The sequence below is a fragment of the Artibeus jamaicensis genome, unplaced genomic scaffold (assembly GCF_021234435.1).
Source record: "Artibeus jamaicensis isolate MK-2021 breed Jamaican fruit bat unplaced genomic scaffold, CSHL_Jam_final contig_793, whole genome shotgun sequence".
In the NCBI taxonomy this organism is placed as follows: domain Eukaryota; kingdom Metazoa; phylum Chordata; class Mammalia; order Chiroptera; family Phyllostomidae; genus Artibeus; species Artibeus jamaicensis.
Genome location: NW_026521975.1, coordinates 11,943,357 through 11,958,815, shown reverse-complemented (window position 1 = coordinate 11,958,815; position 15,459 = coordinate 11,943,357). Strand labels below are relative to the sequence as shown.

Below are 15,459 nucleotides of genomic sequence, written 5' to 3'. Positions count from 1 at the left end.
GTGTGCTTCCTTGGGTCCAACTTCTTTGCGGCTCTCTGGGCTTCCTAAGACTTCCTGGAAGTCTATTTCCTTTGCTAGATTAGGGAAATTTTCCTTCATTATTTTTTCAAGTTAAGTTTTCAATTTCTTGCTCTTCTTCTTCTCCTCCAACCTCTACGATTCAGATGTTGGAATGTTTAAAGTTGTCCCAGAGGTTTCTAATTCTCTCCTCATGTTTTTGATTTCTTATTCCTTCATTCTGTTCTGGTTGAATGTTTATTTCTTCCTTCTGCTCCAAATCATTGATTTGAGTCCCAGTTCCCTTCCCTTTACTGTCAGCTCCCCGTATATTTTTATTTCACTTATCATAGCCTTCACTTCTTCCTCTATTTTGCGACCACACACAGGCATTTCTGTGAGCAACCTGATCACCAGCATTTTGAACTGAGCATCTGATAGGTTGGCTATCTCTTCATCACTTGGATCTATTTTTGGAGCTTTGATCTGTTCTTCCATTTGGGCCATATTTCTTTGTTTCAGCAGCCTGTTATGTTGTAAGGGGTGGAGCCTTAGGTATTAGCCAGGGTGGGGCAACCCCCTTTGTTGTGTTGTGGTGCTACATGTGGGGGAGGGGTCTGAGAGGGAACAATGCTGCTTGCTCAGATCTTGCCCAGCTTTTTATCACTTCCCCTGCTTCCCACGAGCAAACTGGGCCCTTCTAGTGCTGATTCCCCAGGTGGGTGGGTTTGTATACATTTTAGGAATCCATGGGTCTCTCCAACAAACTCTCCTGTGAGTCCAGTAGTCTCTCCCATTGCTGCAACCACCACAGATTTTTACAGCTAGAGATTTTGAGGCTTTATTTTCCCCAACTGGAACCCTGGATTGTGGTCTGTGTCACTCCCCAGTTGTTCTTCCTGGTTTATCCTCACACAAATGTGGAACTGCCCGTTCTGCCGGCTGCTGCCTCAACCGCCCCAGTCCTGCAGCCCCTGCCTTGCCGCGTACCCACTCCTCCCTGGCTACCTGTCTCCGCCCCTGCAACTGGTCTGGATGAATGTTTCCTCTGTAACTCCTTAATTATCAGACTGCATTATAGTTCAACTTTCTGGCAGTTCTGGTTGCTTTTTGTTTTTAAATTTGTTGTGGTTGTTCTTTTGGCTGTGTGAGGAAGCAAAGTGTATCTACCTATGCCTCCATCTTGGACAGAAAAAATATTTTTTAATAAAAAATATTATATATACATTTTATTTGTCATTGCGATGCACCTGCCTGGGGCCTGTCAGCTCATTTAAAACAAAAATCACAGGAATTCTGCACACATTCAAAAAAGTATGTGCTGGCTGTGAGGGCAGAGTCAGGATTTAAACCCAGGTTTGTTTCCAATGCCAAGTTCTTTCTTCTACACAATGCAGCTTCTCTAGTCCATGGGAAGAAATGAGAGAAAAAGGGTTTCTATCTTTCCAGACTTTGAAATATTTTCCCCAGAGTCCCAGGTACAAGAAGGAAGCCTGTCACAAGGGCTTTCAGGCAGAGCTGGAAGGTGGCAACTCAGGAGATGCAGACCCGACCGAGGCATAAGCCCGAGAACTGGGGGCAGGGCCCCAGGGAGACGTGTCCTGCTCTGGCTTCCGGGGCAGGGCTGAGAGGGGCGCCGCCCGTCCTGCTGCCGGCTCCTGTTGAGCAGGTTTCTCCTCCAGGATCTAAGCCATTTGTTGACTCTGGGAGTTTGCCCTCTGCCAAGAGAAAAGCATTCTCCTGCAACCAGCCACCTGGCATCTGGAGTGAGCCGGGACCTGGCAGGACTATGAAGAAAACGTCCAGTGTGTTTTATGGGCGGCAGTGGCAGTCTTACTGGACTGTGACCACAGTGAGATTGGCATTCAGCCTTTGCTTAAATATCACATACAAAAGGCCCAATGACAGACCTTCCAGCGTCTAGATGAGAGAATTTAGGTTTGAATTTGAGTTCTGGTTCTTCCTTTCCACTATGTGGCCTTGTCAACTTTCCTTAACGTGTCTGAGCCTCAGTATCCTCATTCGTGACGTGGAGTTAATGATAAGACCTGCCAAACCTACTTGGCAGAGTCGTTATGAAGTCTAAGGTTTTGCTGGGGACTGAGGTCCAACTCAGTTCTCTGTTGTTTCCTGTTTGAGACACAAGACCAGTTTCCTGGTCCCGCTGCCGCTGTCCACAGAGCCCCAAACTCCCTGGCAGTGCTTCGACAGCACCGGGAAAGCTCTCTCTGCGCCTTTGGGTGTAACTTATAGGGCCCGGATGCCCTCTTTAAACAGACCATGTTCATCGGCTATCTGGTCACCAAGCACTATACCCCACACTGATACACAACTGGCAGCAAGATGGCTCTGGACAGTGGGACGTCCAATTTTCATAGCAGCACATCATAACAGACATCGATGCTAGAAAGGAGCTGTACAGGATGGTCCAGACTCTGAATTGGCCGGACAGGGCTGGGACAGGTGGAGTTTGCAGAGAGGAGGTGGTTATGACCTAATCAGGGAGGTCAGAGAAAGTGTTTTAAGGAGGTAATGCTGGGACTGAACAGGGGTTGGCGGGTCAATAGGTAGAGAATGTAGAGAAACTGTCTTTGTGACAGGAGGCACGACCAAGTACGAGACTGAATGCAGTCCAGCAATGACAGCAGAGGATGAGAGGCCCGCTGTGGGGGAGGCTGGGGCTATGGGCAGAGAACCACCACGCAGATCCAAGGCAAGGAGCTTAGTGTTAATCCAAATAGTGATGGAAAAGCTTCTGAAGGGTTTTTACATAGCTGTTATCAGGGGAAAGGACTGGATGCCATCAAGTTGATGTGCAGGAACTTGCAGGAAAAAGACAAGACTTGAGGGTGACTTGGGCCGTGCTAGTAACACAACGGAGTATTTGAAAGAATTTGAGAAACAGTCCCAAGTCCCCACGAGCTGCTAATCTGACTGACCAGATCATACATAACACACCTACTGAGCACCGCATCCAGCAGTGAGCAAGATCACCTGCTATTAAAGGCCACACACACGTGGATGTGGCTTTATCGCTTTTTCTCTTCTTTGTTCCTGTGCAACTGGGGAGGGAAGGGGCTGGGGCCCGCCCACCTACATCGATGGAGTCCTGGCCATCCTGTGCTCAGCTCACTTTTCTCCAAATACTGAGATGCTCTCCTTTCCCCGCAGTCAAGGACGGTTGGTTAGGTGCCAAGGGGAAGAAAACGGCTCTAGGAGTCTGTAGTCCTGGCCACGTCCTCTGACCTGTTTGCACACTGGGGTCTGGGAAACAGGCCCAGCACATAACAGGACACCTATTTCCCACTAGCCACTGATCACTGGTCCCTGTTGGGAATCTTGGTTAGAAGTCTATGGTCAAAAGCAGAAATCCAGCATTTCCAAGTTGCTTGATCACAGCATTTTTATTTTTAGAGAGGAAAAGGGAGGGAGGAAATGAGGGAGAGAAACACCAATGTGCAAGAAACTCATCAATCGGTTGCCCCTCGCATACCCCCAGCTGGGGACCTGGCCTGTAACCCTGGCATGTGCCCTGATAGGATGGAACTGGCGACCTTTTGGTTTGTAGGTCAGCACTAAATCCAACGAGCCACACCAGCCAGGGCGGATTATAGGCTTTTAAACCCCAACAAATCTCCACCACCATTTCTAATACCTTCACTGTTCATTCGTTCATTCCTGTGTATGTGTGAGGCACTGTTCTACATTCTGTGAACTAAATGCCCTCCGGAAGCTCACAAACTAATTCAGGAGGCCCCCAATCTTCTTCTAATGAACAACCATTTTAAACCTTCCTGGACTTCTGATACTGAAACAAACAAACAAAAAAACCATTTAAGATAAACAAACCTAACCTGCATGAGAGGCTGGGCTCCGCACACCGTCCATGAGCTGTTTCCACTTGGACTACACCTGCTACAGACCACACAGTTATTCGCATGGAAGAAAACAAAGCAAAAAATGGAGACCGAGAAAGAAAAATGAGAGAAAGAGGTGAGTGAGTAGGCCCCCACATCCTTGCAGATGCGTGCCCCTTCCTCCTGCCTGGTGAAGCTGGCTGCTGCGTTCCAACCTTACTGTCCATGACTCTTGCTTTTGCTTCATGGGCAGCCAGGTTCCTGTTCACCGTTAACTTGAGCTTCGGACCGAGTTCAATATAGTCTTACTTTTGCGGTCTCTTTGTTCCTGACTTTTTTCCTTATAGTACCAATCTCCGCAATGTCCCATCCCCTCCATGGTCCCTAATGGAATAATAAATTTATAAAATTCCTGTCATGTCCATTTCACTATTATTCCTTCCAGGTCAATTAAACTCAGATACACAAAGCCCCTCTCATCAGAATTTCCTGCGTTCTCTGCTTTACATGAAATGAGGCTTCTAACACTTGTCCAATTCTGCTCTTTCCTGCCTTCGTGTCACTAGTACAACCTGAACTAGGATTGTTTGGTGATTTATGGTTTACAAATTATTTCAATATTCACAGCAACACTGATAGGTATTTTTGTTATTGCCATCTTACAGAAGAAAACCTGAGGCTCAGGGATAACTGACTTGAACAGTTACACACAGGTCATGGCAGAGCCACAACTTGGTCTCGATGCCACGCCCCTTGCTGCGTGTCCACCCACGCAGCCTGTAGCGCGTCACCAAACCGCACCCCTCTGCCTCGCTCTCCTCCGCAGGTCCACATGCAGCTCACGCAGAGCTGCCCCACGTGGCACTGGTCATGCTGCCTGAGTGCCAGCGCCTGCTCTCAGACCACGAGAGCCAACTCAGCGGAATGCACGGGGCAAGTGCACTCAGCCACACTGTGATATCCTAGGTTGCTCTGAATGTGGCCCGCTCAGAGCTGTCCTTGTCCTGCCACTTGGTTTTGTGCTCTGGAGATCTTAACCCATCACTGACAAAAGCTGGGTGATAGTACAGGAGTTCCTATGAAGAAACAAAGAAAAACTATCATGTTGAGGTTTAAGTAAGTTTATGGTTGCCCAAACACCTTGAAGGAAGAGAGTTTCAGATAATGAAGGGGCTGGTGGATGGTACTTGGCACGAACAGTGTCCTGAGTATAATCAGCCTGGGAGCGCTGACTTCAACAGATTAAAAATTATGTTAATACCATTCTGCATAGTCTACTAGAACAGCTAATCAGCCCTGGCCCAATTAATTCTCCTGCTTCCAGAAAAGCACCCCCAGTAGCCATTTCCAACTCCCCTGTGAGGCACAGGTAATCACGAGTGTGTTTCTGCCCTCAGGTTTGTGAAGCCCGATAGAGCATTAGTCTCCCACTCCGGTAGCAGGTAAATTCCTTCTGAACAAAGCACATCTCCACATTCCCACAGTCCAGGTTTGAATCTTACTCATAAGGTAGGGATTTTAATGAGGGGATTATTTCTCACCATGTCTAGTTCGGTCTATATATTTTTCTATCTTTTGTTATATTCTCTAGAAAATTTTCCTAAAATAAGTATGATTATTACTCACCTATTTGTTAATGAGTAAGATATAAATTACTCAGCACAGCACCCAACACATCCCGGCACTCAGTATCTGCTTCAATAACCTGAAGGACAAGTGCACCCTGCAAATGCCACTGGCGTAAACACCTTCCAGATGCTCCAAGGTGCTCGTAGCCTCAACCATCTATTCTTGCATCACAAAGCCTTTGCTATGTGATCAATGCGGAATGAATACTATGCCCTGACAAGTAAGGGTTCAAATCAATGGAAAACACAATTACTATCACAGGCAATCTATTTCACTGGCCCCCTTTGCCACCTTGACACAGGCATCACAGGACATTTGAAAGTGACAAATGAACTGAAATGATGAGGCCCAAAATTTACCTTTCGTTCACTAACTGTCCCAGTCCACTGACGGACTACCCACCACGCAGCTTTTTACTTAACTTCATCAAAACTTTGTGAAGGGGCGGGGGGGGGGGGGCTAGCACTCTAAAAAAAAAATTCAAAATTCTGTCTGAAGATATAACCATAAAACTCTCCATACTTTTGTGCATAAATTGTCAAGTAAGACTGAATAACAACACTAATTCAAGCGACTTCATTTTTTCTCGAAATCTTCAGAAGTGGGGAGAAGCAGCAGGTAGAGAGGAGCTCCCAGGCAGGCCCCCTCCCTACTCCTCCTAATCATTCAAAAACACTGGGAGCTAGAAAATGGATTAGTAGACCGGCCAAAGCACCATGTTAACAAAGCCAGGGTTGCAGGGTTCACCTTTGCAAAGGCCAATTAGTTTATACTTGTAATTTGTCCCAAGGACTTGGACCGCACTCCTGGCTGCAGACCGCTTTCTTACAATGTGTCCACTGGTCACAAAACAGGGGACTGGCAAGGTGGTAAATGGGTAAAAATTAAACTACCTTCACTGATGGAAAAAAACCCACAGGACAGGTTAATACATTCAAATTTAAAATATTGCATGACAGGAGACTCCTGCATTTTAGAACTGCCCAACAGCATCGTTCGCAAAGCTACAGTAAAGGCCCTGCTAACTGTTACCCAATGTGTGTAACAAAGTGTTACCTCTACAGACATGCTCTTCTCCTTTAATATCAATCTACGTGCTACCATTAAAAAACGTTTACTATTAGCTACTTGGTTCAGAATGTTGTGAAAAATTCAGCTAGGAAATTATTCATAAAACTGTATTCTGAATTTTTTTATTTTTTTCAAACAGCCAGTGTCCACATTTAAAATGCAAAATTTGCAAATATAAATTAGTCTAATAATTAAAAATAAAACAAAACAATTTCCTTTAGCATCACAATACATAAAAGGGAATTATAAACTCCAAATGGCAAGATGAACTTTATGACAAGAATGCCAGAAGCGGGAAACTCATTAAACCTCTTCACGAGTAAGTCAGTTTAAAGAACATTGCTATGTTCCATGATTATGCATGAAAAAAAATTTCATTGCATTATAAAGGCTCAGTAATTCATTCATGGCATATTGTGAAGTCGAGCAAGATTTATTTTTACAATGACAATAAAATATGCATTTAAACAAAAAGAAAACCCTCCCAATTGTTTAAAAACAATTCTATCTGGAGGGTAATATATATTTTAAAATATACTGACCTACTGAATTTCAATTGTTAGGCTGCTGACTACTAATATGAAAGTCTGTATTTAAAAATATCACAAATATCTTTTTAAGTAGTGAAAATTTCAATGTGGTAAGTTTCATTGCAAAGCGATTTTCACCTGAGTAGATTCTGAAATTTAGTGCTCTCATATATTTGGAGGGTGGTGGGGAAGGAAAAATCCACTTGCATCAGATATTAAGTTTGTAGTTGATTCTTTCACATTTATTTCACAGAGGGTTAAATGAACATTTGCTGTGACTTTCCCAGGACACACGATACCTCCCTTTTTCCTGTTAATTTGTTCTGGCATTTTATGAATTCTCGGTGTCCATAATATTTCCACTTAGTTACCCATTCAAGCATAGCAACTCCATTCAGTTCTATACAACAGTGTCTATATTATATACATGTTTAATTATTAATAGGAAATAGAAAATAAAAATTTACAGTGATTGAAAAAGGGTCAGAAAACGGGATAGGAATAGTAATACTGTATAATCAGAATATCCTATTATCCTACCAATTCCAACGACAGGGTTTTCCCTTTATTAGTTGAAATACAAAAAAGGCATTGGGATCCCAGCAAAATAACACTATAGATCAGAAAATCCAACGTGCTCCACCATCAGGATTTCCATCACACATTTAATTTCTTCTGTACAATTTTTATAAACTTGTTTTTCTCTTCAAAAATCATTAGATTTCCAGATTAAATTCAGCACTACACAGTATGCCCTTTAAGTAAAATGAGGTTACCTGCTTTATTTGGATACCAAGTTCCCTTCCAGACAGCATTAAAATAAAGACAAGTAAGACTGCACGGATAAAATCCAGTATAATTCAAATCCAACAATGAAAAATTTCCCCCATATTGTTGCAAAATTCTTTCTACTGAAATGCTTTGCTACAATAATAAAAAGCATACATTACATATAAAAGATACCAGTGTACTAAAAAGTGACAGAAGTGAACTAGCAAATCCCTCAAAGCACATTTATATAAATGACTAGCATTTAAAAACATTTCTCCTATAAAATGTAGGTCATATACATTTAAAAATTGGCGGTTTTATTTCTAAAGCAGTGATGTGTGTGTTCAAATAGCCGTTCTGTACAGTATAGTATCTATTCAATTCAAACTACAATAAATTTGTCTTCCTTTGCATTGAAGTTGAGTAAGTTCATCTGACCAGCTGAGAAACCAAGCTTGAAAAATAAGTATCTAAAAATCAAAGTAGAAAGTTTAGAATTATTGAAATGTAGATATGAAATATGAAGAGAACTATTTATTTCACAATGGAGCTGAAGTCACCTCAAAACTCATGGGCTTGACTCTAAAACAGAAACAAACATTAAAATCCAAAGCAAACCGCAATATTAGGTACCAGTACAGAAGCAGGAAAAATCAAACAACAAACAAACGACACACCCCCTTCCTTCAGTGTGATGGGCACTAAGTTCTGCAGTCTTCCTCCGTCTCGCAGAAGGTGGTAAGGCCATTCGATGCTTAGTGAAAGTGAGTACAGATGAAGTCAGAGTTAGCCTGTCTCCCCTGCAACTTCAATTATGCTGTGTAAACAGTGTTACGTTCCAATAGGAGGAACAATGGAATTTGCTTATAAAAACTGATTAAAGATAATCGCTATTAAATGAAATAAAGATAATTAGTAACTCTGAAATGTTGTTTAGAACTTTCCTGATGCTACTGGTAAAGTCAGCACTGCTGTGTATTATTGCTTACACACAGTACAACATCATATGCCTTCTAACATAAAGCAGTACTGTGATTTGTTTGTACATATTTACAGATTCTTAAAAACAAGCTGTAAAAACACTGCATACTTCCAGACAACACAAATTAGCACATTGGTACTCACTTCAAAACAAATGGAATGCATGACATTAATAAACATCATAAAGGAAGACTCACATAAAAGTCCTTGATTGTCAAGACACGTTTATATATAAACTCTAACTGTGCAGAATTAAAGATTCAATCATAGGTACATCCTTATCTGATGAACCATATTTACAGCATGGTATTGCATAAAAAAATAAAATAATGTTTACAGGGTTTTACTTTTTTATCCATTGGATTAAAGAAAGCAACAAACACAAGAAATGTTTGTCTGCTTTAGTTTGTTTCCTACCTAATTTTAAGTAAATAAAGGAAACAGACCGTTTTTATTTGCAGAATATAGCAAAGACAACTGGAAAATTATTTCCCTGAAATAAAGTAATTTGAAACGGAAAAAAGTTTAAATTAAATTGCAGAATCAAAAAGTTTCTGATTATAATAGTGCTTCTTCAAGTAAATATACTGTGAAAAAAACAAGTTTTAGTTTAAAATGTCCTAAGTCTAAGAAACGTAGTACTATAGAAATGCCTACTTTAAAGTTTCCCGGCTTTTTTTTTTTTTTTTTTTTTAAATTTAAACAGCCCTTTAAAAACCCAAATTAATAAAATGAAACAAGTGGCAGAAGAGCTAAGCTAGCTGGCACTTTGCAAGTTCCTCCCGCCTGTGGGAATGAAGGCCTCCCCTGAGCACAAGGCCTCGTTAGCCGCTCCCTCAAAGACAGAATCGCCCGACCACTGGCAGTCCTCAGCCAGACCTGAAAGGATGGATCTCTATGGCATCAAGTAGAAAATTTGCAAGTAGATCTAAAAACTTTAATAGCTACTCAAATATTCTGAACCAAACAAAATGTGTGCAACAAGTTTAAATGTGAGAGTAGGTCCTAAGTGAAATAGCACCTCATTCACATTGACCAAAAGTTCAAGGTTGTGTAAATTTCAAAGTACAATTTGCTCATTGTAAGTAATGAGAAACATAGACTGCAAAAGGATATCTCATATCCTCCATATTCTGATATAAAGAAACACAGAAGGCTACTTGCTTTCTTTATTAATGCCCGGGGTAGAAGTTAAGTAACTTTCTGAATCAAACTGGGAAACCTAAAATGTTGAGATGTTTATCGTGATGATAATATAAGGTAACTCTGGTAGGCATTTAAAATTTCACAGTAAGAGAATTAACTATACTTAAATGGTAAGTCAATAAGTTAAGCCAAGTATCACTTATCTCAAAAATGCTTATAATATGGTAGAAATGTCTGCCATTATACAAATAACTACCATCTTCAAAGGCCTTCCTTCCTCAGCTTTACCCTAACTGCTCAGCAGTAGAGTTCCGTTCTAAAAACTGTGCTGCTGCTGTTAAAACAAAAAACTTTATACTGTACCAGGAACTATATCAAGTTCTCAATAGAGCAAAAATTTCAATCAGGCTCAAAAGATATCAACTCAGGAAATAAATGCCTTTCATCAAATAGCAGTATGAGAAAAACACGAACACCCATCCAGGGCGAGCACAGCTCCACTCGGACATCTCACCTGCATGAGGCCTCCGTGCCGTGGTGAGGTGCCACTCAACACGCACCATTCGTAAGAGTCAGTAACGGCAGACCTTAAGCATCTACTTCAAAGAAGTCTAAAATTCTTGAAAAATTTGGCAGCAAAGAAAGCTGTCAGATGGAGAAATGAGTATTTCAAGCAAAGCTTTATAATAACCAAAGTGTAGCGAAAACCACATTAAAGATAATTTATATTCCTTACCATAAAAACACCAATATATTCAAAACAACTGTAAAAGATGTTTAGGGTGGATATTTGTTTGTTCCATTTCTTTATGAGAACACTGTTGTGATAACATTAAATAAAAGAAAAAATAATTTAAATGTATAACATTCTATCCTAAAACAAAGACTATAGACCTATAGGGCCAATATAAAAGTTAAAGTGGAAATTAACAACAATAAATTTTCTCTTTCCAAGGGTATTAATTTTGGATTATCACTGGTATTATATCAGTGTATGCATTATGACAAAGATGAGAAAACTAAAAAAATGAAAAGTTGGAACAAAAAGATAATAAACATCAATAAAGCTAATGTTATTTTTCCAAAAATTAAAACTGTCCAATGTATAACTCAAACCATCATTCTCCAGAAAAGTATGTATGTGTGTGTGTGTGTATATATATATATATAAAAGCACTATTTTTTGTACCATGCTGTATTGTTTTAAGACAAAGTATTAAAAAAAACATTCATGATATAAGGATAAAGTCTGCAGTTTATTTAGATTTTGAAATGCAACAAAAAGGTTCCCATCACTCATCTAGCTGAAAAAAATTGTAGTTACTAGAATTAGTAAACACTTTTGGATTGTGAAATTGTAATGAGCAGTCTTCATTAAAAAGTAACTCAAAATAAAGTAAGCAATTAAAATGCCCATTTCTTTAGTTTCTCTGGATACTGTTTAATTATCCAATCTATCAAGAGTCTAGAAAGAAAAGGATTAAGCCAGATTTTACAGTTCCAAAGATAACCCAATTTCCTTTTATTGCCAAAAGTTAAAATTGTCAATTATGAGATGATTATGACACAACCATATCAAACCTAAAAATCTAAATCTTTTTTTAACTTTGAGAAATCAAATATACCAAATAGATCCTAAGTGCTCTATGTTAACTGAAGTGTATATGTAAAGTAAAATACAATTAAGCTTTAAAACGTGGAATATACATTTGTATAAGCATTATGTTCTTGGGAATGTAATCTACAGAATATCTTCTTACTAAAACTTCAAAATCTTGATACCTGCACATGAAAAATCTTAAAAAATATCTAGGTACAACTGTACAAAGAAACTGACACCAATATGCATACTTCCATAGAAGTGAATGCTTTAACAGTTATAGATTTTGGTAAAACTTTAGAAAGTATGCATATTTTTAAAGTAATTAGGCTTTTAAATAGTGGAGTCTTAGACTATCAGATTTTTATTACTTTTTCTTTAAAAAAGTCAATATAATGCAAAAGGAAAATCAAGGGTATATGGCGTATCATTCTTTTTAAAAGGGTGGTTTCTTGGTTTCTTCCCCCCCACAGGACACACTAATTTATTTAAGCCATAATCTCTTGACGTTTAAACTTTTAAGTTCACTCTGCAAAGTCTAATCAGATTCCCTGCTGAAGTGCATGACTATGCTGAAAAACTTAAGAAACAGTATGAGTAAATTTCACACAATTACTAAATTCCTAAGAATGTACAATGTTATCAGTTAGGAAACAATTGTGCGAAAGTCTTTTTTTTTTTTCCTTTTAAACGTGGTGTAGGCGGAATAGCAAGTTTCTGATCTAAAACAAGTAATGCATTGCTTCTATAAAGGTGACAACATGTAAGGCAGTTCAAAGAATGCTGACTAACCAAACAAAATGCAGTTATTGGATTATCTTGCTATTCATATCAGCTTAACTTGTTATATCTCACTGCTCTTAAATCTGTACAGCACTCCATTTTACACAGAGTAACCCCGCTCTCGATTAATCTGTTCTAAAGTGCCAGTATTATTTACATGTTGTTGTTGTGTTTTTTTTAGCCGAAAGTCTGGCCAGTTGTGGCATCAGGTGAAGATGTCATCCCAGCTCTGTTATCATTTACATTCACCAAGGGAAATTCTGGAAATTCAGCACTTGTCCCTGGTCCCCGAAGGTTCACCTGTCCATTGGCAGTGCTAAACTGAGTAGCTATTCCAGCTCTTGATCCGTGATACGGAGCACGAAAGGGCTGTTCAAAGGAGCTCATTTGGTAAGCTTGGTGGACAGGCTGAGCCTCAGCTTTCTTCTGAGAAGTCACTTGATCCAAAAAGTCCTGTGTTGATGTGGCAGAAGCATGGTTTGTCTCATCACCTGAAAAGGGAAATGAGTGCTGTGAATCACCAACTATTAGTCCAAAGTGGGACTTATCTGGAGTTGTTCTTAGTGGAGAATTCATTCCTGATCGAAAGCTATTCATGGGCATGGCTGCATAGACTTGCTTGTCTATGGAAGAGAATGCTGGCTGACTTGGAAGGGTCTGGTTATCAGTCACAAAGTTAAGGCTTGGGCTATTCAAATAGGCATCATTTTGGCTAGTTCTGTCCAAAGCCTGCTGCAGAAACTTTGAGTATTCCTGCAACATGTTGGCTTTGTCTGACGAGGATGCTTGGGAGCTTGATCCAACATTCTCCGACGGGGCCACCTCCGGTACTTCAGAAGAGTTTATCGATATGCTAGACGTCACCTCTGTGTCCGCAACACTGAATGATATTTCATGCTGCCCGTTAGCTTTATGAGAATAATGATCCAACAGAGTCTGCAGTACTTCATCTGGAATAACATTTTTATCATGATTACTCTTAATCTCCACATTCAGTGCCTGTGAGTCTAATATGGATGCTGTGGCACTTTCATCGATGACACTTGCCACAGCTGCTTGTGTTACAGAGGGCTGAGAGGCTATGGTACCCACGTTTAGTGCATACTCCCTACTGTTGTTACTTGCTGCTTGAAGATACCGCTTCTTTTTCAAAAACTGCATGGCGTCATCATAATTAGTACTGCTATGCACAGGTTTACTGGGACCCTCCTGCAGAGTATCAACCTGATCAATGTCAGCATTGCCCTCTGAGTCCAGTAAAGCTTGTTTATCCACGAGTTCAAAAGCATACTTTGAAACTTTGCTCTCTTCGTATGTGGATAAAGGTGAAATTGTTTGATTTTGCTCCAGTGGCTGTTTCAGACTTCTCTTACTGTTGATTTTTTTGAGAACCAGCTTAGGTGGATGTATTTCTCCTGATGCATCTTCTAAATGTGATCCCCCAACTGAAGAATGTGGCATTTCAACAGCATACTCTGCTACCATATACTCATCTTTTACTTTAGTACTTGAAGAATAAAGAGGCAAATAATCATTTTTGTCTTTCTTCAGATCGGATTTGTCCAAAGCACTCTCTTTGTCCATCCCAGATGACTTTTTCTCAGTTTTCTGCCTTTTCTTTTTTGGCAGTGAGTTATCTTTTGGTGATGTAGAAAAGCCAGAATCTTCCTCGGATGTCAGAAGGCCACCTTTGATGGCACATCTGTTCAGTTTTTTGTCATGATTTTCATGGCACATACGTTTATGTTTCAATACACGATCTGTTCTAGAAAAATACTGTCGAAGGCAGAGTTCGGTAGTGGGTTTTTTTGTTTTAGTTTTTGTTTGGTCAACCAAGAAAAGAAAAGAAAAAAGCAATTAATATAAAGATAGGGATACATATAATAATACAAGCAATCCCCAACTAATTTGCTGAGCTAATTATCTATTACAAATCTAATCAACAACGGTTAGGAAGTTCTTCAAGCAGTTCTAGTAGCAACAAGTTTTAATTTACTAGAATTATTTTATAATTTAATTTAGGACAGAAGAATTTTCAAGTGTCAATCATACCTTATTAAAGTGGATTTAAAAAAAAGAATTTCAAACCACCTCTTACCTGTAAACAGTATTCACACTGGTAAGGTTTTTCTCCACTATGAGTTCTCTTATGCCTTTCCATATGATATTTTTGTATAAATCTCATACCACATTCGTCACAGCGAAATGGTTTTTCACCTAGTATACAATATAGAAAGTTTAAAACAAAACAAATATTGTAAAAATAATGAATTATCTTAACACAAGCGTCTCTAAATAAATGGCTTGAGAGTTGTTATACTTTGCTCTTTTTAAGTGGCAAAAAGTCTCCTCTATACTAAAGATACCTTCCAATTAAGTTTTTCAATAATATTATGCTTTATGAAAATGGAGGAGACTAGCATAGGCCCCTGAAAAGAAAAAGCTGAGAGCAAACACGCTCAGTGCCCCTGCCCTTCAATGACGTGTGTGCACAACGCACTCTTCCTGGAGACCAGCGACACCAGAACTCAGAGCAGCACGAACACTGTTTCAGTCCAGGAACTAGGGCTTTGCATAACCACACCAAGTACTATTTCAAAAAGATTTTTGAGACAGGAATGTTACCCATACATATTCCAACACAATTCCTGGGTACAACCTTTTTAATTCTACATTTCTTTAAAAATGTATTTGTGATTAAATAAAATTAGAATCCTAGGAAAATATTCTCGAAAATCTTAACTCACTAAAAGAGAAGAGCTTAGAGACTAAGTCTCAAAAGTAGAAGTATGATTCGCCACAACCCAAACCAGCACTGCTCATGTCCTCTTGAGAACGAATGAAATGAGCACTGTTAAATTAAAGACACACACACACACACACGCACACCCCTTTTAAAAAATAATCTTACAGAGGCATCTTAACTATAAGGAACTATTAACATAGACATCTAACACAATGTATACTTATAAAATGACACAGGTGCCAAGACACTTCAGTGGGAAAAGAACAGTCTTCTTATCAGTGACGCTGGGGCAGTGTGATACCCACACACAAAAGAATGAAGTGGGACCCCTCCCTCACCTCATACAGA

General features: G+C 39.7%; 1 protein-coding gene across 10 annotated transcripts in view; it reads right to left on the bottom strand.

The window, feature by feature from the left end:
* Nucleotides 1-7,299: 7,299 nt before the first annotated feature.
* ZNF148 (zinc finger protein 148) overlaps nucleotides 7,300-15,459 on the bottom strand; it is a 128,635-nt gene continuing 120,475 nt past the window's right edge. For all 10 annotated transcript variants that reach the window (XM_037132036.2, XM_037132079.2, XM_037132066.2 and 7 more), the window contains 2 exons: nucleotides 14,464-14,582; nucleotides 7,300-14,141 (listed from right to left, as the gene is read on the bottom strand). In XM_037132036.2, coding sequence (XP_036987931.1) covers nucleotides 12,543-14,141; nucleotides 14,464-14,582 — 1,718 coding nt within the window. In that variant the 3' untranslated portion in view covers nucleotides 7,300-12,542. The remainder of the gene's footprint in view (nucleotides 14,142-14,463; nucleotides 14,583-15,459) is intronic.